The sequence below is a fragment of the Falco rusticolus genome, chromosome 1, assembly GCF_015220075.1.
Source record: "Falco rusticolus isolate bFalRus1 chromosome 1, bFalRus1.pri, whole genome shotgun sequence".
NCBI lineage: Eukaryota > Metazoa > Chordata > Aves > Falconiformes > Falconidae > Falco > Falco rusticolus.
In genome coordinates, this window is record NC_051187.1 from 114,710,670 (window position 1) to 114,735,750 (window position 25,081).

Below are 25,081 nucleotides of genomic sequence, written 5' to 3' on the forward strand. Positions count from 1 at the left end.
GTTTTATTTTGAAGCAGATACTTTTTTACCAGAGCAGCAGTCAGCTGATTACAGACAGGGGTTCGTTGTTTTCAACATACTGTAACTGGCGTTCAGCTCCCAAAACATCCTAAAAATGAGATACATGCATATAGGAATGACAACGTATTATTTTGATCTCTAGACAAAGGGTGATATGACACCGAGTATTATCACCAACTTGCTCATAATGTCCAATGCACATTACTTGAAAGAAGCGTTTTATGTTTTGTAATTCATATTGTCAGTCTCAGCCCCCTTAGATCCATAGCTGCTAAGGAGCGGGAGACCCTTTGGGACAGCTGTTTCCTCCAGAGCATTTAGAGAAGGTTTATTCCCTGTAGAACAATGCGTCTTACTTAAGGTAGCCCTAATCAAATCCCCTTCCTATTTAATAACGAGTTTTGAATTCCAAAAGGCTGGCATTCAACTAAGTTACCACTATCAATTAAAAGAGAGCTGCAGGTCTTTTATTTCATTATTCGTTACTTCTCATCAGTTTTATCAGACCCATGTATGTGTTTGCGTGTGTGTATATACATGTATATTATACTTAGCATCATTCCTACAAGAAAATCCACCAGAATGAATACCAGGTGTCGCACTGCTCACCCTCTGTTGCCCTCCTGTGGCTGCAGAGAAATACATTTGTGGTATGTTGGAGGAAACATCCAACAGTTTATTCTAAATAGTTTGAGAAAAGCAGCACATCTGGCTGTCCGATCATAGAAAGTGCTTTCTAGAATGCACCTAATTATTTCCAGTTTCAGTCTAATCACAGAAACGATTGTGTCATACCTCCACTCCAGACTTTTTTAGCTGATTTAGTAGATCTCAGTCTGATTTCTTCCCTGCTTTCTGCTGTTTCCTCCCCCTGTGTTTAGGGACAGTTCATTGAACTGTGCAAGACGATGTACAATATGTTCAGTGAAGACCCCAATGAGCAAGATCTGTACCACGCGACCGCTGCCGTGACGAGCTTGCTTTTGGAGATAGGTGAGGTTGGTAAGCTCTTCAGTGCGCAGCCCACAAAAGAGACAGACAGCAGCAGTAACAATTGCAGCAAAACTATTCAGAGTGAGCTTTTTCAGAAGAAAGAACACCAGCAGTACCCCCTCGAACAGCACAAGCTGTTCCAGAGCAGCCTCGTCACCCACAACGAGGAGGCCGTTTGCACCAACAGCGCCCTGGGCATGCAGATGGAAGACATTAAGCTTGAAGACTCTTCTCCCAGGGACAACGGAGCCTGTTCTTCCATGCTCATTTCTGATGATGATACAAAGGATGATAGTTCGATGTCCTCCTACTCAGTTCTGAGTGCAGGTTCGCATGAAGAAGAAAAGCTGCACTGCGAGGACATCGGTGAAGACACCGTTTTGGTACGGAGCAACCACTCCACTTCTCTTCGTAGAAGCACTAGCATTGACAGAGACTGGGCCATCACCTTCGAACAATTTTTAGCTTCCCTTTTGACTGAGCCAGCACTGGTTAGGTACTTTGACAAGCCTGTGTCCATGATGGCTAGGATTACTAATGCTAAAAATGTAAGGATGAGGGGTAAGCCAATAACCTCGGCCAGTGACTATGAAATCTCTACTATGTCGGGATAAAAGGCAGTCGGGTTTTTTATTTATTTTTTTTATTCTGTATTTATTAGTACCTGGCACAGTCCCTGGTATTTTCAAAACATGATTGTTTTCACTAATGTGAAAATGTTGGGGTGCAAACTTAACTATCTTGAAGTATAATCACTCTTTCTGTGGGAAATGTTACACAAATGCAAATTTTATTCAAAATACAGAAAAAAAGTAACAGTTGTCAGTGAAGTGTGTGTATTATTAACCTTGCTGTCAATATAAAATGGTAAAGATTAGTTCTTAATTTCTAAATGTAAACTTAATGCCTATATTTATGTGCATTTTTAAAATAGACATATATAGAGATCTGATTCTTGGGAAAAAAAATAAAAAAAACAAGAAGTAGCTACAATTTGAAGGGACACTGTCAACCTGAATAGGACCTCAGGTGAAATTAAGTTCCAGGCAACATCCCGGAAGGATAACTTTTATTTCATGCCATCTTTTTTTTCAAAGAGGATAATGAGTTTTAACATAAGCTTCATTTGGTTGGGTTTTTTTGGGGTTTTTTTTTGAACGTACCACTTTGAATACGTCACTTCAGTGACACCTGCCTGGCTCCTAACTTCCTCTGCTCGAGATACGCTCAAATAGAAGTGAGAAGTCCACCCCGAGCCTAGCTGGCACATCAGGCAGACGTGGTTAAACGTGATGCTTTCTGCTCTGACAGAAGGCAGAGCCCATTTGCCTTCCCCAGCATTTGGCGGCCTCTGGCTGCACCAAACCCGGCAGAGAAAAAGTCCTTTCCCAGCTGCAGCCTCCGAGGAAAGATCTCCAGCATGACCCTGCCTGGAGCTGTGTTCCTAACCAGTGGACTTGGAAATTTTGCTGGTGTGCTCCAAAGACAGTGTATGCAGGTCCCAGAACAGATTGGTAGAGTGTCTTTTTAAAAATCGAAAGGTGTTTTTAAAAGTTTAAAACAAAAAAAATTATATATATACTTCTAAAGCTGGATCTGCAGCATATATAGCTTAGCTCTTAAAACTAACCTTTACCACCAACCTATTATATCCTTGTTAGATTAAGAAAATAAAAGCCTGTATTGCGTAAGTCTTCATTTACAACAGTGTAAAGTAGCAGTAATTAAAAAAAATCTGCAAGATAATGTAACTGAATGTTTAAGTCTTACTGAGAACACTGTCACTTTATATAAAATGAATAGTATCCTGTATCAACTTACTGAATAATATGTTAAAATGAAACTGGAGCACCTGCACTTTGAATCCTTGCTTCTTTTATACAGATATTCAGGATTTTTTTTTTTTAAATTTTGTTAGCTATTTTTTAATTCTTATTTGTTCAGTTCAGGATCATGCCTACATGCCTAATCTTTATTTGCTGTTTTGAGAGTATTTTCTGTAGAATACTGTTGATTTTTTTTATACTCCTGTATATTGCATCCATGTAACTTGCAGATTTTTTAGCCAAAGCTATGTTTAATTCTTTTGTTTCGAAAGAATGCTTTTAAACTGTCAGATGAAGTGGTTTTTAACCACAGATAGGTTATGTGAACAAATAAAGTACACTCTGCACAGATTTGATTTTTAACTATTAAAGTCATGCTAGAGGGAAAAATAGGTGATTGTGATTTATTACACAGACAAATGACTTTGGATCTTCAACACCAGGTTTCAGAACAAAAACATTTTGTTGTTTCCATGCCTGGTTTTAACACTTGAATGTGTTTAATTTCATCTGCAGTCAGCAACCCGTGCAAGCTTCTCTCACACTACCCAATTTCATTAAAGTTTTCCCTGCTATGCTCACATTTGGTGACAACAGTTGTAATTACTTTTTAAGACTCCAGATATTTTATGACCCATCTATGCTTGGCTGTAGCTCACTAGGCATGCTTTTAAAGCTTTAAATATCTGAATGTATTTTTTTACAGGGTACTGGTAAGCTGAGATGTCAGCCTGAAACCATGGCAGTGACAGAACAGACATGGATGGTGCTCTACTCAGTGAATTACATTTTTGAAGCTTACCATCTGTTTGTGTGCATATAAAGTTAATTTGCAAAACACGACTGTTGATTTCAGAGCACTGCTCGTATATCCCTTGCCTCAGTCAGTTTACTGTTGATTTTTTTCCCCCTTTTGTTGGGAGTAGAGTTCTTTATAATTTAGCTATATGTAGAATATATGTAACAGTATGAAAAAGCAATAGTCTTTCTGCATATGAGACTATGCAGATTGGTTTATATCTGTATCAAATAATGACATTAATTTGAAGCCATAAGCACCATTTTGAAGAATATGACTTTGTTTTAACTTAAGATGCTGAGGCCAGAGCAGGGTGCTTTATTGTAATGCCTGGCAGCTGAATAAGTCATCACAGAAGTCTTCAGCCCTAAGGGTTTGCATCCTTAAGCAGCCTGTTGACCTTTTAAAGTTTGCAGAATACCTAAAATATTTCTCTTTTAAACATCTGTCACACTAACATGTCACTGCAAAGTACGTTTAAGCCTATCAGCATTCTTCCACACACCCCTAGAGACGCACAAACGAAAAACATCTGTCTTCGAAGGGCCTGCCAGCTTTGCTTCACACCCCACCCACAGGGCTGGGGGTACCACGGTATCATGAAAATTATTCTGCTGTAACAAAAAGAGACATCCACAAGTGGATCTCTGGTATAACAGGAGCTGTTTTACAAGGTATCTGCTTTTTGTTTTGCTCCAGGAGCCTTCCTTACCTTCCTGAGCGTGTCAACAAAGCTCCTGAGTGTAAGCCAGGTCATCTTAAAGAATGGCTTTGCTATAGGTAGCAGCTGGGTGAGCTGATTTTCTCCAGATTTTTTGGGGGTGAGGCGGCTCGCCTCATTAGGGCCACACCAAATGGCCACCTGGCTGTTGCCTATTTGATGACAAGATCTGCTGTGACCTGTTTTTCAGTAGCTGGGTGGGAGCTGATGAGAAGAAAGCTACAGTTCAAGCGACAGCATACAGTGATGTGAAACCTTCGAGAAAATGAGTAAGTTTTTCAAGTTTTACTTCTGTGTATAGGGGTGCTACTTAAACACAAGTTGGTATGGCTTTAGAAGCGCCTATGTCTTGTTCTTTGTGTGCTTTGAGATGGAGTCTCTTTAATCTGTGAACTGTAGAGTTTAGTTAGGGCTGTTCGTCTCAAAGCTGGGACGGAAATAAAAGGAAAAGCTTCCTTTTCACAGCTGAGATCTTTGACTGGGCACTGACCGGAGCTGCTTTTCTAGCTTGGTAGGAGCCTGGTGGCAACAGGGTGCTGCCTGCCGAGAGACAGACAGTTGATGATGGAGCAGTGGGAGGTTATTTTATGGAGTTTACTCTAGGTAAAAAAAAAAAAAAAAAGCCATAAGCATTCTTCTCGTTTTCTTCCAATCTGTCTTTCAACTTACTCATATGCTGATTGATGGTACTTACTTTCTTTGTTATAGCATCTTATAGTCCCTGCATTTTAGGTGATGTTAGAGCTGAAGGTTGTGTTCAAGACTTCTAAAGGTTTCCGACATGAGTTTTGGAAAAGCAGACAGAAAGTTTGTTATGTTATATTAAACCTACTGAAAATTTGACATCCAAACTATTGTAAAGAGAAAAGCACCTCAGGAGTTCTTACACAGCGATGCTGGAGCTTCCGTTACAGTAGGTGCCGTATGTCAGGTGTTGTATCGTAAATTAAGATGGCAGAGGCTGGTATGGTATGTATGGTGGGGCTGTGGGAGAATGGTGTAGCCTTAACGCAGATGGTCACGCAAAGAGGTGGTGCTTCTCTTTGGGAAGCTGTGCCTGGTCCCTGTCAGAGGGTCTTCATTACTTATCTTTAATGTTGTGGCAGCGTTTTGAAACTGTGGTAACTGGGTCTCACAACAGTAGGTCATGGTGCAGTCTGGCGCAATCTGAATCTGGTGCGATCCAGAAACCAAGAAACTGTTGCAAAGAGGCCAGATTCCATCAGGGTGCTCAGGGCATCAAAATGAAGCTGGTGCGTAAGCACTGTAAACCCACAGCCTCCCAAATGGAAAAAGCAGCAGCTCAGAGAAGGCAGCTGTGGCGGTACCGGTGTATTTATTACAGGCAGGGAGCACAGCTCGCCCTTGCCATGGTCCCACCAACTTGGGTTGTACGCGCGGTGATGACTTCCAGTGCTGTTACTCTCCAAACTTCTGGCATCCCTGTGACTGACTTAACCATCATCTCTTTGTCTGTTCCAGTTCCTGATAATTCATTAATAATGAGGTACGCTGTAGCTAGAAGATGCTTTTTATCAGAAATGAAATGTTAACTGCAAAAAATACTGGATGCTGTTGTGCTGTTGTATATGTTTTTGTAAGACAAACGGACTAGTTGGGCTTAAGACTAAAACAGCTGGAAAAAAAAGAGAGGAAAATACTGAGGAATAGCATATGGGTTGGTAGGTTAGCTCAGCCTCTGGTGGAGTGTGCCTCAGCCTTTTGCTTAGCTAAAGCATGAGGCTCCAGCACCTGGGGCCGTCCTTCGGACCCTGGCATCAACACCTGATGCTGTGGGAGAAGGCTGGGCCGTGACTAGCGCTCACCAGTTTAGATACATACTGAGGTGTAACGTTAAAGCAAGAACGAAAGCAAAGCAGTCGCATCTATTACTGTGCCTCATCCTCTGGTTGGGAAAAAAACATTTCTTTTATGCTATCTCTGTTTCTTTCCGCTAGAAGATAGTCTTGAGTCAGATGTTATATACTTCAAGTGGGAACTGTGTCTTTTGATGCACATCTAGAATGCGGATTTAGTCAATAGTGAAAATATGGATTAGCCCAACAGCAAATAATTAGAACAAAACTGTGGCAGTGAATGCTACATTGGAACATGGCTAGTAACAGAATCGTGACACAAGCTGGTAGTCGCAGTGTTGCTGCTACGAGTGTTTCAGTGCTGGGAATGCAAGGGATGGAAATACAGCGCAGTGCACTCAACTGCAGTGCAAGATGCTCCCAATAAATGGTGGCAGATAACGTCTCGCACGCAGCATGTCGCATCAGAAGGGAATTTAACTCTGGTTTTCTCTTTTCTGCAGTCTTCAATATCTCTGCTTATATTTCCTGCATAGCTGCGTCCTCATCCTGTTCTCTAAAATAACTGGTATTTGCGTAACTGACCAACTTGGCATTCGGGGTTTGGAGGAGTGGGATGTTTCTATAGTGCAGGGCCTGTTGTGTGCTTCCAAAGAAATAAAAATGACTACAGGTGACATCTTGTTCTCATGTAGTGGTATTCTGGTATGTTAATAGATGTGTTTGGCCTAAAATTCAGAGGCAGAAACAAAGGCTACCTGAGAAATCAAATGGAACTGAAAAAACGAGTAAATTATTTAATGTAGCTTATATGGAGATGAAGGCATGGTAGAAATGACAAAGGTAAAAATAGTCTCTTGGTTTAAAACAAAAAAACAACAAAAACCAAAACCCGAACACTAAAACTCATCAGGGTTTCTCTTTCTTTCTCCAGAGAAGTTCTCCAGAGTTCTTCCCCAACTTTCAGTCTTGTTCCTGGAGTTTCGCACTCCTGAAAAAAAATATCTGCATTTCCAGTTAACTCCAAGAGTTAACTTCCAGGTCCTTCAAACAAAACCCTTGTTGTTTTTTTTTGGGGGGGGGGTTGATTGGGTTTGGTTGGTTTTCTGTGGGTTTTGTGGGTTTTTTTAAAGCAAGGATTTCAAAAGCAACTGAAGTAAAGCAGTAATAATCTTTACCGCTTGCAGCAGAGCATGGCAGCCTACCTGTGTAATACTCTTTTACATTCCATAATCAAAACTCTGGTCCATCACTAAAGAGAGCAACGTAGTGCTCTGGCTAAAGAAACTCAGCAAAACTACTCTGCCTCCTTCCAACACAACATGCTTTTAATATATGCTATACATCAAGGAAGTAAGGTCTGCTTTCCATGGCACGAACCATAAGAATTTGAAGCAAGGGATGCCACCACCCTTCAGGTCAGGTGTAAGACAAAGTGAGAAGATGGACGGAGACACCCCTCAGCTTGCAAAGCAGGGCACCTTTGCTCTCACCTTTGGCGTGTGCCACACTCTGCAGCTGTGGCTTCCATCAGGAATAACAGGTTGAGGAAGGTCAGGGGAGTGAGAGTTAAATTAGGCCGTAACACACATTTGTAACGTGTGTCGAGCTCGGAGTTTCTGATTGCACCGTATCCTGTTACAACAGATGTAAGATTTCAAGTGGACTTGCATGTAAGCATGTTTTCCTGTGGTATCACACTAATCTTGAGAGTTAAAAGCCAACACTTTTTGTATGGATCTGTCCGATTTAGATCTTACTCCTTTCTTCTGGTGTTTGATTTAAGGCACGTGTCATGGATGACTATTTACAAACTAGAAGATGTGAGCCAGCTAGCCTTTGTTGCAGCTGTTGTGTTTTCCAGTTCAGCTTCCACAGACACAGCTGTTCTGCTGCCTGCCATTTCAGCAGCTTGTGCTGGAGCGCCGTTTCCTAATAATGCCTTTCCCAGGCACAAACACAGCCCAGTACGAGAACCACAGGGACCTCTAAGCAAATTCTCAGAGCTGGAGAGGGGGGAAAAAAAAAAAATACGAAGGGATAAAGCTTTCTGCCATATCACAGTGCGCGTGCATGAACTGAGAGCAGGGCTAACTGGAACTTGTTATGTTTTTCTAGCAGGCCATTAACACACTAATGTTGACAATATTTTGGAGTAACTGGGTTTTTTTATTATTTGCTACCATTGTAAACATCTTTCTATTACATAGACATCACAGTTTACATTATTGCTTTAATATTGTGGTAAACAGAAATTGCTATTAGTATGCAGCTATCTAAGCACAGTGTGATAAGAAGAAATTGCCCACGAGCTGTCTTGGGCTGTGGGTTTTTTCTCCCCTAGAGAAAGACAATATACAGACCGGTACAACAAACACCGGTCCAGAGACTGATCGCTCGTGTACTACAGCAACACAAAACAAGTATGACAGAGAAACAATAGGTTACACCTTTACCACGCATTCACTAGCAAGTATTTTCAAGAATACTGACTGTTGAACTCCCACCTAACTAAATACAAACTTTTTCATCACAATATTTCTTAAAAAAAAAAAAAAAGGGCTAAACAATATTTTTTTATAAAATATTTCTTATTTAAACTAGGATGAAAAATCAGGAAAATGAATGCTTGGGGCTTTGGGTGTGTCTTTCATTTTTTTTTTTTGTTTTCTTTTTCAAAGAGTAAAAATCCAAAACTATTCATCTGAGGTGCTTAAAATTGGCCCCTTTTCCTATTTATTGTCCTTTAGGACAAAATGACAAAATGCCCTGTTCTTTACAGTGCTGTACCAGATGGCAGAAGCACAACCAGTTTAAAAACATTCTCAGTTTCTTCCTTCCTAAGTAGCACCATCTTCAAATCGCTTTCCAACCAAGTCGGTTACTTATGAAACAATGCATTTACTTAGTAAAAAGACTAGATTTTGCTTTTGCTTGTGGTCAAACTTCTACTTATCTTCAGACTAATTAGTTCAGGGAGTGGCACCATGTTTCAAGTGTACACTAAACAACAAAAGTGGAGGTAGTTTGTTAGAAGATTTGCTACAGGAAACAACAAAAAGTTTAGAGAACCACCTTGTTGTCTTCAGTTTTAGATTATTTTTTTCTAAATTGCATATAAGCTTTCACACAGTGAATGTTTTAAAGAGGCAGCAAGTTAGAAAACTAACAGTACTTGTGAATTCTAGTAACACATATTTTAAAACACAACAGTTAATAAATAACAAGAGTATTTACCAAGGTTTCAAGACTCTTAGAATAAAAATAACAACAAATTGATTATATCAACTTGCAGAAAGGTGGCCTACCTCCATTCTGAATCTTCCATAACCTTAGGACTGTCACCCTACAACACAGTTAGTATAAAATACCACTGACTAGTAAAACATTGTTCTTCCCTTCCCTAAACACAATTTTACCTTTTTCCATATATTTTCTAGCTACCACCATAATACAATTAGCCTACCACTGGGGCAAAACAGGGATGCCCAGTACTAGTCTACCTACGCACAGTGACTCCTAGACAGGACCGGGCTACTTGTTCATAGGAAGCTACATGCAAATCCTAACTGTTTACTGGGGAGTTGTATTGGAGCCTAACATAAACATTCACCATAGTTACTACATGCAAACTAATTAATTCCCATATATCTCACTCATCTGATGATGGCTGGCTTTACTTTTTTTCCTTGTATACTGCCACAGTTTACTCCCATCTAACACTTGGATTTTAAAAAAAAATAAATGACTATGCATCTCGCATCGGTCTTAATCTACATTCTACACTAAAACACCTTAGGTGTGTGATAGGACATCTGAAACTTGATGGTTGGGCTTTAAAAGCCACAACAGTAATTAAACCATCGGTCTCCTCCTGAACAAGGAACAGAGTGAAAGTTTCGGGGCTGGAAAGAGGACCGAGTAGATTTCTTTTTGGCAACAGTTGCAAAAATCGGGGGAAAAAACAAAAAAAGGTTGCAGAGTCTAGCACGGGGGTACTTGCTAGCAAGCGGTAGATGACAATAGAGACTGGGATCTCCTTTCCTGCTGCTGCTAAACATACTGGGGTGGCTTCTGAAATTTAAAAGGTCAGTCTCATGTCACCTGCAAAGGAAATCTACAAGCAATTATTAATGAAGGAAGACAAACATGACAGAAGCTGAGGCTAGAAAGTAACAGACAACTAACCTCTCGGCCACTGGGGGAATGTCCGCTTCCCGCTTCCTCCCTCGGATTTTAGGGATGTACAGTACAGTATCTACAAGGGTCAGAGAACCAGAGCTCTGCCGCACGACCCAAATCCCAGAACACTCTCCACGGGATCTCAGCTTTTTCAGTGGTGAGAATTCCAGGACCCAAGTACCTCAGAGCAGCAGAACTAGGCTTCCCGCAGTCAGTTTTGTACCTAATCCAGTCACTTTAGCTGTTCAGTTTACACACCATGGCATAACCATAAATATGCTCCCTCCAAGCATCTTAACATTAGTTTTGTTTTTTTTTTTTAGTAGAGCAGCATCAACCCAACACAGATGAAATTAACCCTTTTCCACCCTGCACGTGTTGAACTTGAGAACTGTTTAACTCTTGTTTGTACCTTGCGTATCATAAAAAGAACCCAGTGTGCATTACCTCCTACACACACCCTGTCTACCCTGATCAGGAGCTTTCCCACAAATAAAAGACCACTGACACCTAAGGGCTCAAGAGCAACTGGGTGGATGCAGTGCAAGAAGCCCCGCGTTACACAAAACCAACTCACAGAACTACTGAGGTGGGAAGGCACCTCTGGATGTGTGATATGACACCACCACCTTGTCCAACCCCCTGCCTAAAGCAGGGTCACCTAAAGCAGGTGCTTAGGACCATGTCCAGTTGGGTTTTGATTATCTCCAAGGAGATGTTGTATTAAATACTATTAACAACACGTTTAATACTTATGTAGTGTAACATTACTCATTACAAAATGGGGCTTGTCTTTTTTTTTCTTCTTGCGTTCAGTGTTTGTATTCTTCAGGAATCTCTTCATGATTAGTCATTGACTAGAAGTTAACTAATTTACCTGAGATGATTTAAAAAAAATAAAAGGCATGAAAGCTTCTGTTAGCATACAAATTTTGTGCCACTGTGTGCTATTTAGGTATATACTGAAAGAGTCTTTCCCAAGTAAATCAAGCTTCTAAGGGTATGATCTGGTTACAGAATCATAAAAATGCTGATTGAATAAAGCAGAAGGCACTTATTTAATAGTAGGTTTTAAAAAATGAAGTGATGGTCATACCAAATCTGTTTAAAGTTACTCTAAGCAATAATTAGTTACAATATAGATATGAAGTCCTATTGACTAGATTGTCTGAGGATGCCAAGACTAAGCAACACATCGCAGTTGCATCCCTTCCATGGAAAATACATCTTTGTCAGAGACTTGTACTCAGGTGTGGATTTATTTTCACAAAATAGGAACTGCAGCTGCAATGAAGGTTTTTACAAGTGAACTTTATAAAAGGGCTAATTAACTCTCTTGTACTTCCCACTGAGAATACTCCATTAGCTGCTAAAAGAAAGGGCTGACAACAGACAGACAGTCAAACAACCTGAGCAGATTCAATCAGATCAGAAAGAATTGTATATTTTTACAGTAAGAATATTTTTAGGAGTAGCTTTAGTCTGAGGATCTGATCCTCACACTGATGATCTGTAGTTCTTTTTGTTCGTTTGCAAACTAAGCTTTTTTCCAAGCATAGGAATCTGCTGACACAAATCCATAGATAAAAAAAAAACAACTTCCTTGGAAGTAATTTCTAGTAAGTATGTCAGTATGTTGATGGATTAAGCCTCTCCTCCAAAATAATAAGCAACTAATACATCCCCTTTGTGGACCTCTTCGTTACAGAAAAATTTAACATGGATGAGTGTCAACTACATGTACAGAACAAGAACACAAAAAGTCTAAAAGCAGAGTAACTTCAATTTTAAAAAGTTTTTTAAAAGACAATTAACAGTCAAACCTATTCATGGAAAACATGATGCAGCATAAATATCTGCTTCATGTTCCTGCGCCAAGAAGTATTAAAGAAATTGTGAAAGCAAGTGATTCAGAGGCTCTTCAAATTTGTGGGTTGGTTTTTGTGTTAGTGTGTTGGTTAGGGGTTTTGTTTGTGGGTTGTTTTGTGTTTGTTTTTTTTTATAAAAAGCTGTCCTTTGGAGAATAGCATATAAAGAGCTGTAAACAGAAGTTGATTGTCCAAGCTTTCTTAACTGAATTTTGATTATTTTTTTAAAATGTAAAAAAAAAATTCTGTTATTAAACAGTTTTTGGTGAAACATGCAAAACTTCCATCCAAATGCATAATTCCATTTGTGATGCAGAACCTCATAGACTGCAGAGGAGTTAAGGTTTCTTTGTATTTTGTAAGGTTAGTATCACATCACAATCCAGTAGAAGTCCCTTAATTTTTTCATGGAATTTCTCTCTGTACTGGTTGAAGTGCATAATGCTTTCTGGTTCTTCTTCAAACCAGAACTTGTCAAACTCATAAACCAGATAACCTGTGAAGAAAATAAAATCTGCAAAAATGACCTGCAGAGTTTTCTACCTTGATCTAGCTAGACTTAGAATGATCCCTTAGACTCTATTCAATCCCTTAAAACAGAGGCTATTCCATCCTGGTCAACTGCAGGTTTTTGGACACTGTAACAATGAACAAAGAAAAAATTATCTACAAATACTGAGTTTTCAGACTGCAGTCTCTAATATATAGAAAGCCACCCAAATTTATCCCTTAAATGCACATTTCTGTAGCACATATAAGCACCAGGTGCATTTCCAACACCTGATCCAGAAGATAAACAGCTTGCTCTGCCTAATGAGAAAAGAGCAGAAATGCACTCAAAAAAACCTAACCTGTGTTGCAGGCCTCCCCAGAGCAGTCTGTACTAAAGCAGCTACGGATACTTACAGTAAAACTGATGGAAGTGCTCCATCTGTGGCAATCCAGAGACCATGTTGTACAGATGAGACTTTAAAGCACCATTCTTAAGTAAGCTGTATGCCATTTCTGTCAGATTGATTCCAACTATTGCATAAGAATATCTGCAACACCAATCATAGGTCACGTTTTACCTTATGGATCTGAAATGGTCTATATTAAGGTAACTGTAGAGTCAATTTTTTCTGATGGTGCTTGTGGACAAGCTGACTCCGGCCTACAGACCACTCTTTCCATTCCCTGGTGCATCCAATCATGTAGAAAGTTATTTTAAAATGCTAGTTTTCTATACGATAGTATGGCAAATGCCTCCATTAGGCAATAATGAGATGCTAAGGCTAATCAACATTGACCTCCATCTGCTCATTTGAAATAATTACATCTGCTGGAATATTAAAAATCTGACATCAAAAATGTTTGTTACAATATAAATGGACTGGCCATCTCAACCTCTTCAAGCTGGAAAACCCTGGTTTTCTATTGCACGGCACAGGAAAAAAAGAAAGGGATTAATTTGTGTCAATGATACGGGTATTCAATTGATCTAAACATCTCGGATATCCTATTCATGACCTAGTTGCGTGAGGCAGTATGATTTACAATTGAAGTCACGAAAGCCTCTCATTCTTGGTAGGTGGCTGAGTTAACTGGGGACTAGATGGATCAGGTGATAGGCACAGGTTTACCAGCTTCCCTCTGTATCGGACTCGTTTTAGAGGATATTTCCCTGTAAAATGAGCTAAGTGTATTAATACACAGAGTTTTCAGAAATGAAGTTAAAGCTGAACAACAAAATATCTGTTTGTAGATGCTTACTACAGAACAGAAACCTAGCAAATAAGAGATAATCTATACCATCCCCACACAGGATTAGTACAAAGGCCAAAAAACTAATATTCATTTCTAAATCAAACCTAAGCTTATTACACATAAAGCTAACAATTACGTTAAAGGTGTTCACTGTGCTAACCAGAGCCAATACTTTGCAGTATTTTCTGTCCCAACAAGTCTATTCTGGAGGAAAAAAAAAAAAAAAAAAAAAAAAGCTGCACATAATTCCCAGCCTGAAATTTACTTCTGTGTTCAGTTTTTCACGCCTTTCTGCTTTGGCCCTTTTTTTCATCCTTTAATGGAAAAACACACAAATATTTTCCTCTTTATTTTCAGGACATGCACTTGGCAATCTTCACATGAGCTCTTGCACAGAACAAGCCAGGAAAAGTCCTATAGTGACTTACCCCAGCTTTGGGTGATTTGAACGAGAAAGGATCTGACGAGCTTCATCAGTGTAATGCTTACTGAAATACCTGTCAATGTAAAACAGAATCTTCCGTTATTTTTTTTTAAGATCATATGAAAAAATATTAACGCGTTCAACATAAAAACATGTAGCTTTAAAGCTGACAACTACTCTGTACTGAAAAATGGCAAAAAATGAAAACCAAGGAGAAGGTAGCAAATTAGATTATATTCAGCATGAACCAATACAGTAAAAAAAAAAAAAAAAATCATTGTGTCTGAACATCAAATAAGAAGTTCATTCCAGTCTGCAAATTAGCTTAGCAAAGTTATGCAAACCTGTGGTTTTTTTCCTTACAGTAATTCAGGATTTTTTTAAGCTTCTGACATGTTACTTTCTAAGTTATAACCTACTGAATCTATCATATGACAAGAAAAAAGGTGTCTTGGGTAACTTTCTGTTGTTCCCCTTGCTTGTTGGCCTCTACCCAACCACGTTTACAGATGTGCAGCTGCCAGAAATGTTGACTTATTTAGAAAACACTAGGCTTTGCTGTACAGAAGCTACCACTTACATTTGCTTCTATTCAGTCATTATTAGAAACAACACTAACTAGAGAAAATACACAGATACTGAAAATTAGTTACAACATAAATACTTCTTTTCACTTACACCAGATTCACTAACCCCAGCAGGCCCATTCCTCTGAAGTCTGTTTTGGGATCATCACCTTGGAAGCCAATGTCACACCACTGCTTGGTGATTCTGGCCTTCAGATTCTCATGAGGCATCAGCAAATTCCAAAGCTGCACAAATATGCTTCCATGTTATGCACAGCTGCTAAAGTATTCCAGGTCACATCATTCAGAACACTTGCTGCTGCACATTAGAAACCATTCACCAAGGAACAGGATACAATCTGCATGCTGTTCTTTTCCGTTAGTGGCAATCTGGAGTCACGCTACAATGGCTTATTTCAGCAATTATGAAAATTATTACATTTAACATTAAATGCGATAATTCCCCTTCACAGACATAAGCCGCTGCATCAACACTAAAGAAACAAAGACTTTGTTTCACTTCAGAAATTAATTTATGCATCATTTTCTAACAGGACAGCTATAAACCAAAATACAAATTCTCAGTGAATGCTTACTTAACGTGTCAATGTTGGGACTTGTGTAGCAAGTTAATTATGAAATGCTAAGAAAATGACATGCTAATATATTTGCACAGTAGAAGCTATTGAGAAAAGCCTCAAGCAGTATTATGCTATTTGCTTGCTATTATTTATTCTTACCTAAAATACATTACTGATTGGTTTATCTTCCAGCATTAGACTACCCTCTCTGACATTGATGGGATGCGATATAAGAAAACACTAGTGTCTTTTTTATTTAGTAATTATTCATTTACAATGTTAGACATGTGCATAAGGTTAAATATCTCTTTAGTTAGGATTCCTCAGTGACCCATTACAAAATTGTTTTCCTACTTACTTCTTGTTGTTACGTCTGATTTCACATAAAATAATCCCAGAGCAAGTAATTCTAGTTTACTAATTTGTTTTGCTTTAATGTTGCATTTCAATGTGTCACTTCAATAATCGCTTAGCAGTTCACAAGTAGAAAAGAGCTTTAAATAGGCCAGCTGGTAAGAATACTACTGATAAATCAAGCTGTTGGACTTGGAGGGGAAAAAAACCAAACAAACAGCTTTTGTATTTAAAATATTATTTTTACCTCAATTAACTGTTCCTCATGTTCTTCATTTTCCGAATCATATGGGACCTTCCTCAGATTTTCCACATTCAAATACAGTTTTTTATAACCAGATATCTGCAGTAAGGATATATGCAGATTTGTCTTAAACCTGAAATAATTAAAAAAACACCACACAGAAGCTGTTAAAGAGGCGTAGTCAGCCATAAATTATTGCTTGAACTACCAGGTAAGACCTTTCTTACCTTAATGCAATTTGAACATTAGAATTAGGAGTGCTTTACATTTATCTTTCAAACTAAAGCATACTGGTTAAATATACTAATATACGGAACTTATTTTTACTTAGAAAAACTCAGTCAGGCCCTGTCACTTAAATTATGGAAGAAAAAGCTAAATAGCTAAAATCTGTGATGACACAAGAAAACTCCGTATACCATGCTGACTCTTTTTACCTTCACTTACCCCCAGCCTTTTTCTAAGTCTTAAAATGAAACTGTCAGAAATATTTATAGCTTCAAAGAAGCATTTCACAAACCTTAAAATTTTGACTATTGACAATATTTCCTCTCAGCTACTCATAATTACTTATACTGATGAACAGAAACAATATCCAAGCCATTACATACAGTTCACGTAATCAACCTATGCAATAATCATATTACTTAGAAATAAGTAGTAACAGAAGGGACTTACAAGATAGAGGTGCAGTTATCCCAAATCCATGTCAAGTAAAACTTCACAATTTATTTTCTAGAACTCAAGAGGATGTAACCATACCTTAATTTCTAATTTCATTGTAAAGATGTGTGCTTAATGGCCTAAATATTTTATCAGATTAAGCAACTGCAAGAACGTGCCAAGAAGTCAGAATTGTCTGGAATGAAGAACTTAATGTTCGGGTTCCAAACATACCTTGTATCCTTCTGTTCAATTTTCTTTTCTTTCATTACATCTCTCACACACTTCTCTACTTCAGCTTCCTCAACATGTACGGCATTTCTTAAAACCTAGGCAGTTAACACAGTCAAAGGCTTAATAAGGAATGCAGAAATCTATCCACTTTATTCTTATTTCTCAGCTTCTGTATACCTGGCGTGTATGTATTCTTTACTATCAAAGGAGAACTGTCAGTTTATTGCAACTGTCTACAACAAATGGGCTCAACTCGCATATAAAAGGTATTAATTACATAAAAGCATAATTTATAACTTTGTCAGACTGTAAACAATGATTACACAGAAGTCCCACAAAGAATAAAGAGCTCAAGAGTTGCTTAGTCCAGGTTCTTGTTTGCTTTCAAATGCTGAATTGAAAGATGTTTTTCCTAATCCAATTGAAACAAACACAGCTACGGAGGAGCAGACATGGTAAAACTTCAACAAGGAAATAATGCTTCAGAATTAGGAGAGCTAACAGAGTTGAGGTTTCAATGCTGGTGTGAAACAAACAAACTTGATGTAAGATACTGCTCTTTTGCAGTCTTCTAGAATAAAGGGCAAACGCTAGTAATGACAATTATACGGTGCCCACCTAAAATCACAACAATTTTACTTCATCTTCTAAACTTTTTATGGCTACAGTGCATTCTTTAACAGAATTCGTGCTAACACCAAAGCAGCTTCATTTCAGTAAAGCAAAAGGTTAACTCTTATAAAATTGAATGTTAATACATTTGACCTAATTAAGAGATGCTAAAAGATTTACCCATACTGTGCTCTACTGCAACAAAGATGCTTGTGGCAGTTACTAGTTCTTTCTCAACATCACAGCTACAAAAAGGCAGAATGCAGTCACCTCACTGTCAAAAGAGGAAAAGTTTTGTTCCAGACACACAAATTTGAGGGTTTCAAGTGTCAGCTTATGTCTAACTTGCTACAGTACAACTGGAATGAGCTTGTCAGTTAAATGTCTACCTGCAAACTCGCATGACATTTTTTTTCAACAACTCAAGACACCGTTGCATACACTGGGTTTAACTGTTTTGTCGGTATCACACTTCTGGTTTCTACAAAACCAGCAAAAGAGACCGGTGTGACAGGGAGAACTGACCCTCTCCAAGAACAGCAGCTCTTAACGACGTGTCCAACTTCCTGCTAGAGAGCAGGTGATCTTTCAGAGAGACGGAAGCAAATAGGGACATGGGGCTATTTCTGAGAAACCCTGACTAACCCTAGCATCCAGAACCCAAAACACTGCTCTCTCCCCTCTGCCTTTTATTCCCCTACTTTCCTCCACCCTCAGAAAGTAAATGGACATGTTCTTTTCTGGGATCTGATGCTGAAAGAAGGTTTAATTACAGTTTAATCTCTAGCATCTTTTACCTTACTCTTTGATGATTCCAGTGAATGTTCTGTAATACAAAAAAAATATGTCAGAGTTAAATTGAACTGAGTTGTTTTAAATCAATGACAATGGGTGTTCTTGTGGCATGCAGGTAGTATAAAATTTTGCATCACTTATATACATGTAATGAATCAAAAATCACTGCACCTTAGAATCAACAGGTATCAGGTAACTGAAGGTCTTAGTTTACATGGATCCTTTTATCGACCTCCAGTACAATGCTGAAAGGAGACGGATTTTTTAAAACATCCATCAGTTGTACAAAGCTGTCAAGAGAAGAACGTCTCCTTTCTCAGAAATGTTTTTGTGTTTATTGCAGACAATAAGGAAGCAAAGTCACTTCCTCAAACTGTTGTTCAAAGGGCGAGAACTATAAGTAGATACTTAAATTACTATTTTTGACCAGAATTCTGCATCAAGCAGAGCGGTGCAGTTAAGCACTCGTCGTGTGTGTGTGTGTATCGTGTCCCCCGCAGCAGGCATCTGTGTCTGCTCTGCGGGGCTTTTTTTAGTAACAGGCACGTAAAAACAAAGGCAAAGCTTGGGGAATGTTGAGATTTCCGAACCCCCTTTTGCAGCGAACTGGAATTACCCTGGCGAGCGGGCAGAGGGAACTAAACCTGGCACTCTGAGGTAAATTCCTCAGGGAATAGGCGGGAAGGCGGGGCGGGCACAGCGACCCAGGACAGGCCGGGGACAGGCACCGCTTCCCACCTCCCGCTTTCCACGGCGTTTCTAAAAAGCTCTCCAGAGGTAGCCCCCACCCCAACCCCGGGCCGGCAGGACAGCCCCCCCCCCCCCGGCCGGTAGTCCGCATTACCTATGCTCAGTGTCCGCCGCGCCCCCGCCCCGCAGCCGTCGAGGAGGCGCTGCAGCTCGCACTTGCCGGTGAGCAGCCTCCACAGCCACTTCAGCCAGAACCGCACGTAGCTGCTGTACAGGAAGCCCCACAAGTGCACCAGCATCTTCTGCGGGAAGAGAGCCCCGCGTCAGCGCCCGCGCCCCCAGCCGCGCCCCCCGCGCCTCCCGCCCCCGCCAGAGCCCTCCGGGAAGGCCGCCCGGCCGCGTCCCCTCAGCGCCGCGTCCCCTCAGCGCCGCGCCGCCCGCCTGCGCCGCCAACGGCCGCCCCGCGCCCACCGTGGCGGCGACCTAGCGGCGCCCAGCCGCCCCCCGCATCCCGCCGCCGGAAGCCGGCCTGCCCCGACCCGGAAGTGATGGCGGGGCGGAAGTGCCGGTGCGGAGGGGCCGGGGGCAGTTACCGGCCGCGCCGCGCTCTCCTCGAGGAGCCGTAACGGCGCCCCGTCCCGCTCCCCCGCCCTCCCTCTGCCACCGCCCTTCCGCCCCGGGCGGAGGGGCGAGCGGGGAGCGGGCGGCCTAGCTCGGGGAGCGCCGCCTCTTGCCCCCTTAGCCCGGGGCAGGCGCAGGCCGCCCCCGGTAGCGCCGCGGAGGCCGGCCCCGGGCCCTCAAGGCTGAGCCCGGCGGGCCGTCCCGCTGGCCACCGCCTCCAGCCTGCTGGCGGCGCCGTGCAAAACGGCTGGGGATCGCTTGTGCTCCTTTAGTGGTCACAAAACCGTGCCTGAAGGCTCCTTGCTATGCATATATATATATATTTATACATACAAGGTGCCGCTATAGCTGAAGGCAACGCTACCGGGAAGGACGTTGGGGATTTAGTTGGGCTCGGCGCTTCTAAGGGGGGGTGCTTTGCCGTGGCTGAAGGGAAGAGGTTCAGCCCAAGCCTTTCATTTAGTTCCAGGTTGCTGCGCCCATTGTGTTTGTGTTGTAATTAACGATTGTTTTGGTAAATATGGGTTGAACAGTTCCTCTGAGGGCAGCGGAAGGGGTGCCCGTTCCTCTGAATTGTATGCAAAATTTGGAGGGTTGGAAGACAGCTGACAGACTTGCTTGACCACATTCTGGTACTTTTTTTTTTTTTTTTTTTTTTTTTTTTTTTTTTTTTTTGATGTGAGGAAATTGAAGCACCTTTCGTACAGAATCAAAAGCCACACAGCAGGTCTGGTGGCCTGTGGCCCACAGAGGATTTCTGAGGGGGGGCCAACACGTCTGGCACCCTCCCTTTGGAGGGGTGCAGAGTTTCATGTGGGGGAAACCTTGATATGTGAGCTTCAGTTGTTCGCAGATCTGATTCCTGCTCCTCACAACCACGAGGAGAGGCGGTGCATGTTGAGGCAGCAGGTGGTTGGTTTCTTCAGTGTAACTTCTTAAGCAAGTAATCTGGATTTTAAAGCATTGGCGTGCTGCTGGACAAAAATAAACTAATAAATATTTCCCTTTATTAAAAAGTATTCTTACTTGGTGAGAGGATGGCGTGATGGTTCTATCGCGTTACCTACACATAAGCCAAAAAACAAAAAACACCTTTAAAAAGTATCAAAGATCCAGTGCCTAAGAACTGGTAAAAGGAATTGGAAGAAAGAAATTCATCTGCGTTGCAAGGCCTGGGTAAGCTACAGCTCCTGCTTAGCTTGTATGTGAGACAACTTTGAGCAAATAATCCAGATCAAGAAAAAAGACTGTGCTACACCTCCCATCTGGCCATTTGGCCGAGCACTGGTGCTGCTACAGTGTTTAAACACAGGTAGGCTGAAAGTTTGTCCTCGGGAGAATCCTGGCTTCAGCAGCAGCGGGGTGTTAACAGTCTGATGTTGGGAAGGCAGAGGAATTGTAACAGCAATGGAAGGGTGGTCAGGTCCTTGCTGTCACTTCCTTATGCCCACGTGTGGATTGCTCTCAGTTCATTAGGAGCATGAGCTACCGGAATTACTTAGAAAGTCCAGCAGGTGCATCCTTAAAGTGTGGGTCTGTGCGAACAGCATGGACATTTCTAGCTGATGAGACTTTTCTTGATGTATATCAAAATAAAACCTAACTGCTTCAAGAGTTTCACTTTCCGTTGCATCTTTTAATGGATTAAAGAGTTCATACCAATACAAATACAGGTTTTCCTGTTATTTATACTTAAAAAGAAATTCCTTTTTGCATGGATTGTGGACAACCGAGGCAACTTCTACTACAGATTTTGGAATTTGTTCCACTTCCTATTTTGGTTTATGACAATCTTAAACTTTATCGTAACAATAAATACAGTACATGATCGTTGTTTTCTTAGTTCTCTTTGCTTCCAGTCTCCGGGACTGACGTGTAGAGTATCCGGTGTTGACAATACATTGCACCATACTTGTTTATGTTATAATTAGATTTGTTGAGGTAAGCTTGACAGTTTTTGAGGTCTTGTTCTAAAGCGTTTCTGAAATGCAAGAGTTTAAAAGATGCCAGTTTTTATCTAGTGTGTACTTTTTTTTTTTGCTCATACAACATTTTCATTACTTAAATCTGTTTTTTAAAGTAAAATCTGCAACCAGTTACATTTATTTATTTAAAAATATTAAAGCACATGTTTTGGACAGGTTTTTTACAGCTTGTTATAACTCACAAAACAGTGAGCGTGTTTGATTTTACACAACTGTTAGTACCTGAATCATGCAAGATGCTTCTGTATCGTCATGTTCAGTCAATCCATAAATTATATTAGGACAGTCAAAAATATAAAGTGGTAGCTTGAGAGAAAGAGTTCTAGCTTCCTCTTTCTGTGTTCAGTAGTTGGCTTCCGATATTACCTTCACAGAGACTTTGGTTGGAGGAAAGATAATGATCTTTTGTTTACCTTTTAAAATCATATTTCTTAGGTGAGAGCAGAGCAAATAAAAGGGGACTTGAACCAGCAATATCAGTTGGATCTCTACACGGTCAGAAAACTTTCCATGGCAGCAACTATTACCTATTGTTACTGGTAGTTATTCTTTGTTCCTGTACCCTTGTAGATCAAGGACAGCTGCAACCCGCATGCAATATAATCCATTGCTTGTTTCACCCATGAGCCTGTATTTTGTCAAATATTTATTTTAATCTTTCTTATCTCTACTCCTGCTTACACAGAGATGTGTGAAAACAGTATCGAAAATGTGACACAATCATCTTAGCATTCAGCTACAAAGCATGAAGACAAGCCTAGAAACCCTTTTCTTGCAGGCAAGCCACCTCAATGGAACTAGTCCATTGAATGACTTGCTTAGGGCTAAGTATTACAGGTTATGCAGCAACATGTTCTATACAGTATTTTTAAAGATGATCAGTTCGCCAAAATGGCAGAAAGTCTGCTGCTGAGAGGCAAAACTGGTCTGAAACATTTAACACGCCACACACACCCTCCAACAAAACCCCTGCACGTCTTATTCCAGTTGTACATAGTTCTTGAGCATGTGAAATAACATATGTAGAGAGCGCTGGGAGGAAGAGGTTAGGAAAGCATTAAGTGAGTAAGGGGGCCTGCTTGCAAGTAGGTCCCAAGGCAGTGGAAGTTCATGGCATTTTCAGTGATTGGGTATTTAGATATTTTTTTTTTTTAGGAACACTTAATGCACTACCTCATAGTAAGTTAATGCGCTATCCCAAGAAGTCAGTATTAAGTAAATGATCACCACAACGCAGCATGGCTGAGTAAACTGTGTATGCTTTATAGTCAGCCTTAATAAATAACATCTAATGCATTCAGTGGCAGTCTCCACAGACATTCCCTGTACAGTGTGTAGGTTTGTTATTAGTTTCTGGAAATATGTGGTGGTTTGGGGTTTTTTCTTACTGGTTCTGAAAATAAGCTAAATTTGAACATGTGTTAGAGTTCTGTTATTCTTATCTCCATTGGCCTTCTTCCTTGACCACATCATTTACATGTTCGCTTTGGCTTCGTAACAGATAAAACAACAGCCAGTCAATTCAAAGGCATTTTGTTCATTACATGTGACACATTTAATGCTTACTTGTTACTCCTAGTTCTAAACCTCTATTTTACTGCAAATGTGCTAAAGTCTACATTGGTCTTCCATCAAAAGTATAGTGCTTTTAGTTTGTCAGCTTGGAGAGGGAAACAGCGATGGGGAGGCAACAGCATGAGAGAACTTGAGTCGTAATCACATTGGTTAGTATGAACAATTACAAATAGGTATTCAAAATGTAGCTTAAAGAAGATTTGTCTGTAAAAATATTAATGATACAGTCAGAAACAGAAGGAAGGGGGAGGTTTAGAGTGAAGGAGTGTAGATCAGGAATAGTGAGGTCTCACTTAAGGTTTCACAGTGATTCATGGAGCCATACTCAGATTTTTAGTTCTCCATTTGTACAGCGATGCAGGCTACTATCAGTCTCCTGCATTATTAATGAATAATAACATTTATAATTCAAAATCATTAGTAAACAGAGAAGTAAACCCATCCATATCATCATTCAAACACAGGAAGGTTACACTAACCTCTCAAGAGCAACGAAGTACCATTTGGGGAGTCTAAGATTAACTGTCAAAACAGGACATAGATACACTGTTGGCAGTATATACAGAGTGGCACATGCACCAGGCAGCGATCGCATTGGGCCTCCCGCGGGCTTGCGCCTGGACACCAGCGTTACAGGGTTTTGTTTCGCTTTACACAACACTATTCCAAATGATTTTGGGTTTTGGTCTAAGAGGAGATGTAGTTGTTAAGTACACAAATAGAGAAAGGGAGGGAAGAGGTTGTGTATTAAGAATATAAGCATATTTTTATAAACCAAATTATATAAAATACTATATCCTTTGGGTAAGGAAGGTAATAAATTATATAGGCTAGTAATAAGTTAAGGAAGTAGGTTACAGAGTAGGTAGCGAGCAGCTTACTGCTTTAATCAGTGACTCAAGTCCAGTATGATGACAGTTGTCCTTTAGGTCTTTGCAGCACAGAACGGGAAACTGTATGTTCATCATTTCAGGTGTGGAATGGGGGGTAGGTTTGTGAGCAGGTAGAGAACACATCAAAGCGAAGGCCACTGGCTCCCTGCTGATCAGGTATAAAAAGGAGGGCCTTTTTTCTTATAGAACAGGTGGTTTATTAGAACTGTGTCCCTCTAACAGACTGTGGGCAGCCCGGCAAGTAAGATACCCCTTCCCTGTTTAAACTACATTATAGAAGACGTCTTCTGAACGGTGACAATTTTTTGTTTGCTTATGGATTGCTGAGGATGTAGGAAGGAGAAGAGGTGTGCCTGCCATGGTGGGAAACCACGTGTGTGGGTGGACGAAGCAAAATGCCTTCACCAGCGTACATCAGAACTGCATCAGCTTAGATCCCTGCGGCTGCTTTCCTTACTTTAACGATGAAGCAAAAAGCTTTATTTCTTTACCCGAGTGCTAAACGCAGGTATCAATTGCTTGGCTTCCTGACACAGTCTTACAAGCAACACGCAAGCAAACGCACCGTTGGCTTTGGATGTACCGGATAAGCAGTTCGGCGGTGTGACCCGGGCGAGGCAGCACCTGCCAGCCGCTGGGGCCGGGGGCCCGGCGTGCGGAGGGCTCTGCGGCGGCAGGCTCACGGCCCCGCGGCCCGCAGCGGGGGGAGCCACCCCCACCGCCGCGGGACCTTCCCGACGGGCGCCGCTCCGCCGGCAACGTGAGGCGGGCGGGGCGGCGGCCCTGCCGGCGGGGAGGGGGCCGGGAGGTGCCCCGCGGCGCTGCCCCGGCCCCTTCGGCGCGGGGGCGGGCGCGGCCGGCAGTTGCCCGG

The 25,081-nt window shown here is 41.1% G+C and overlaps 2 protein-coding genes across 8 annotated transcripts in view; one reads left to right on the forward strand and one right to left on the reverse strand.

Moving 5' to 3' along the window:
* The window catches only part of TBC1D9 (TBC1 domain family member 9), a 55,210-nt gene extending 52,019 nt beyond the window's left edge, over positions 1-3,191 (forward strand). For all 4 annotated transcript variants that reach the window (XM_037397176.1, XM_037397185.1, XM_037397193.1 and 1 more), the window contains one exon: positions 903-3,191. In XM_037397176.1, coding sequence (XP_037253073.1) covers positions 903-1,628 — 726 coding nt within the window. In that variant the 3' untranslated portion in view covers positions 1,629-3,191. The remainder of the gene's footprint in view (positions 1-902) is intronic.
* ELMOD2 (ELMO domain containing 2) lies at positions 2,161-19,708 on the reverse strand. Of its 4 annotated transcripts, none has more exons than XM_037397266.1 (9): positions 19,608-19,708; positions 19,291-19,438; positions 18,449-18,477; positions 17,040-17,134; positions 16,146-16,275; positions 15,076-15,209; positions 14,402-14,470; positions 13,134-13,267; positions 2,161-8,183 (listed from the first exon to the last, which is right to left on the reverse strand). In XM_037397266.1, the coding sequence occupies exons 2-9, from the start codon at positions 19,433-19,435 to the stop codon at positions 8,110-8,112; spliced, it is 810 nt and encodes a 269-aa protein (XP_037253163.1). In that variant the 5' UTR covers positions 19,436-19,438; positions 19,608-19,708; the 3' UTR covers positions 2,161-8,109. The 4 variants fall into 4 exon arrangements, with proteins under 4 accessions (XP_037253163.1, XP_037253152.1, XP_037253143.1 ...); XM_037397255.1 differs by lacking the exon at positions 2,161-8,183 and adding an exon at positions 8,849-12,723 and having other exon boundaries at positions 15,091-15,209; XM_037397246.1 differs by lacking the exon at positions 2,161-8,183 and adding an exon at positions 8,849-12,723.
* Positions 19,709-25,081: the final 5,373 nt, after the last annotated feature.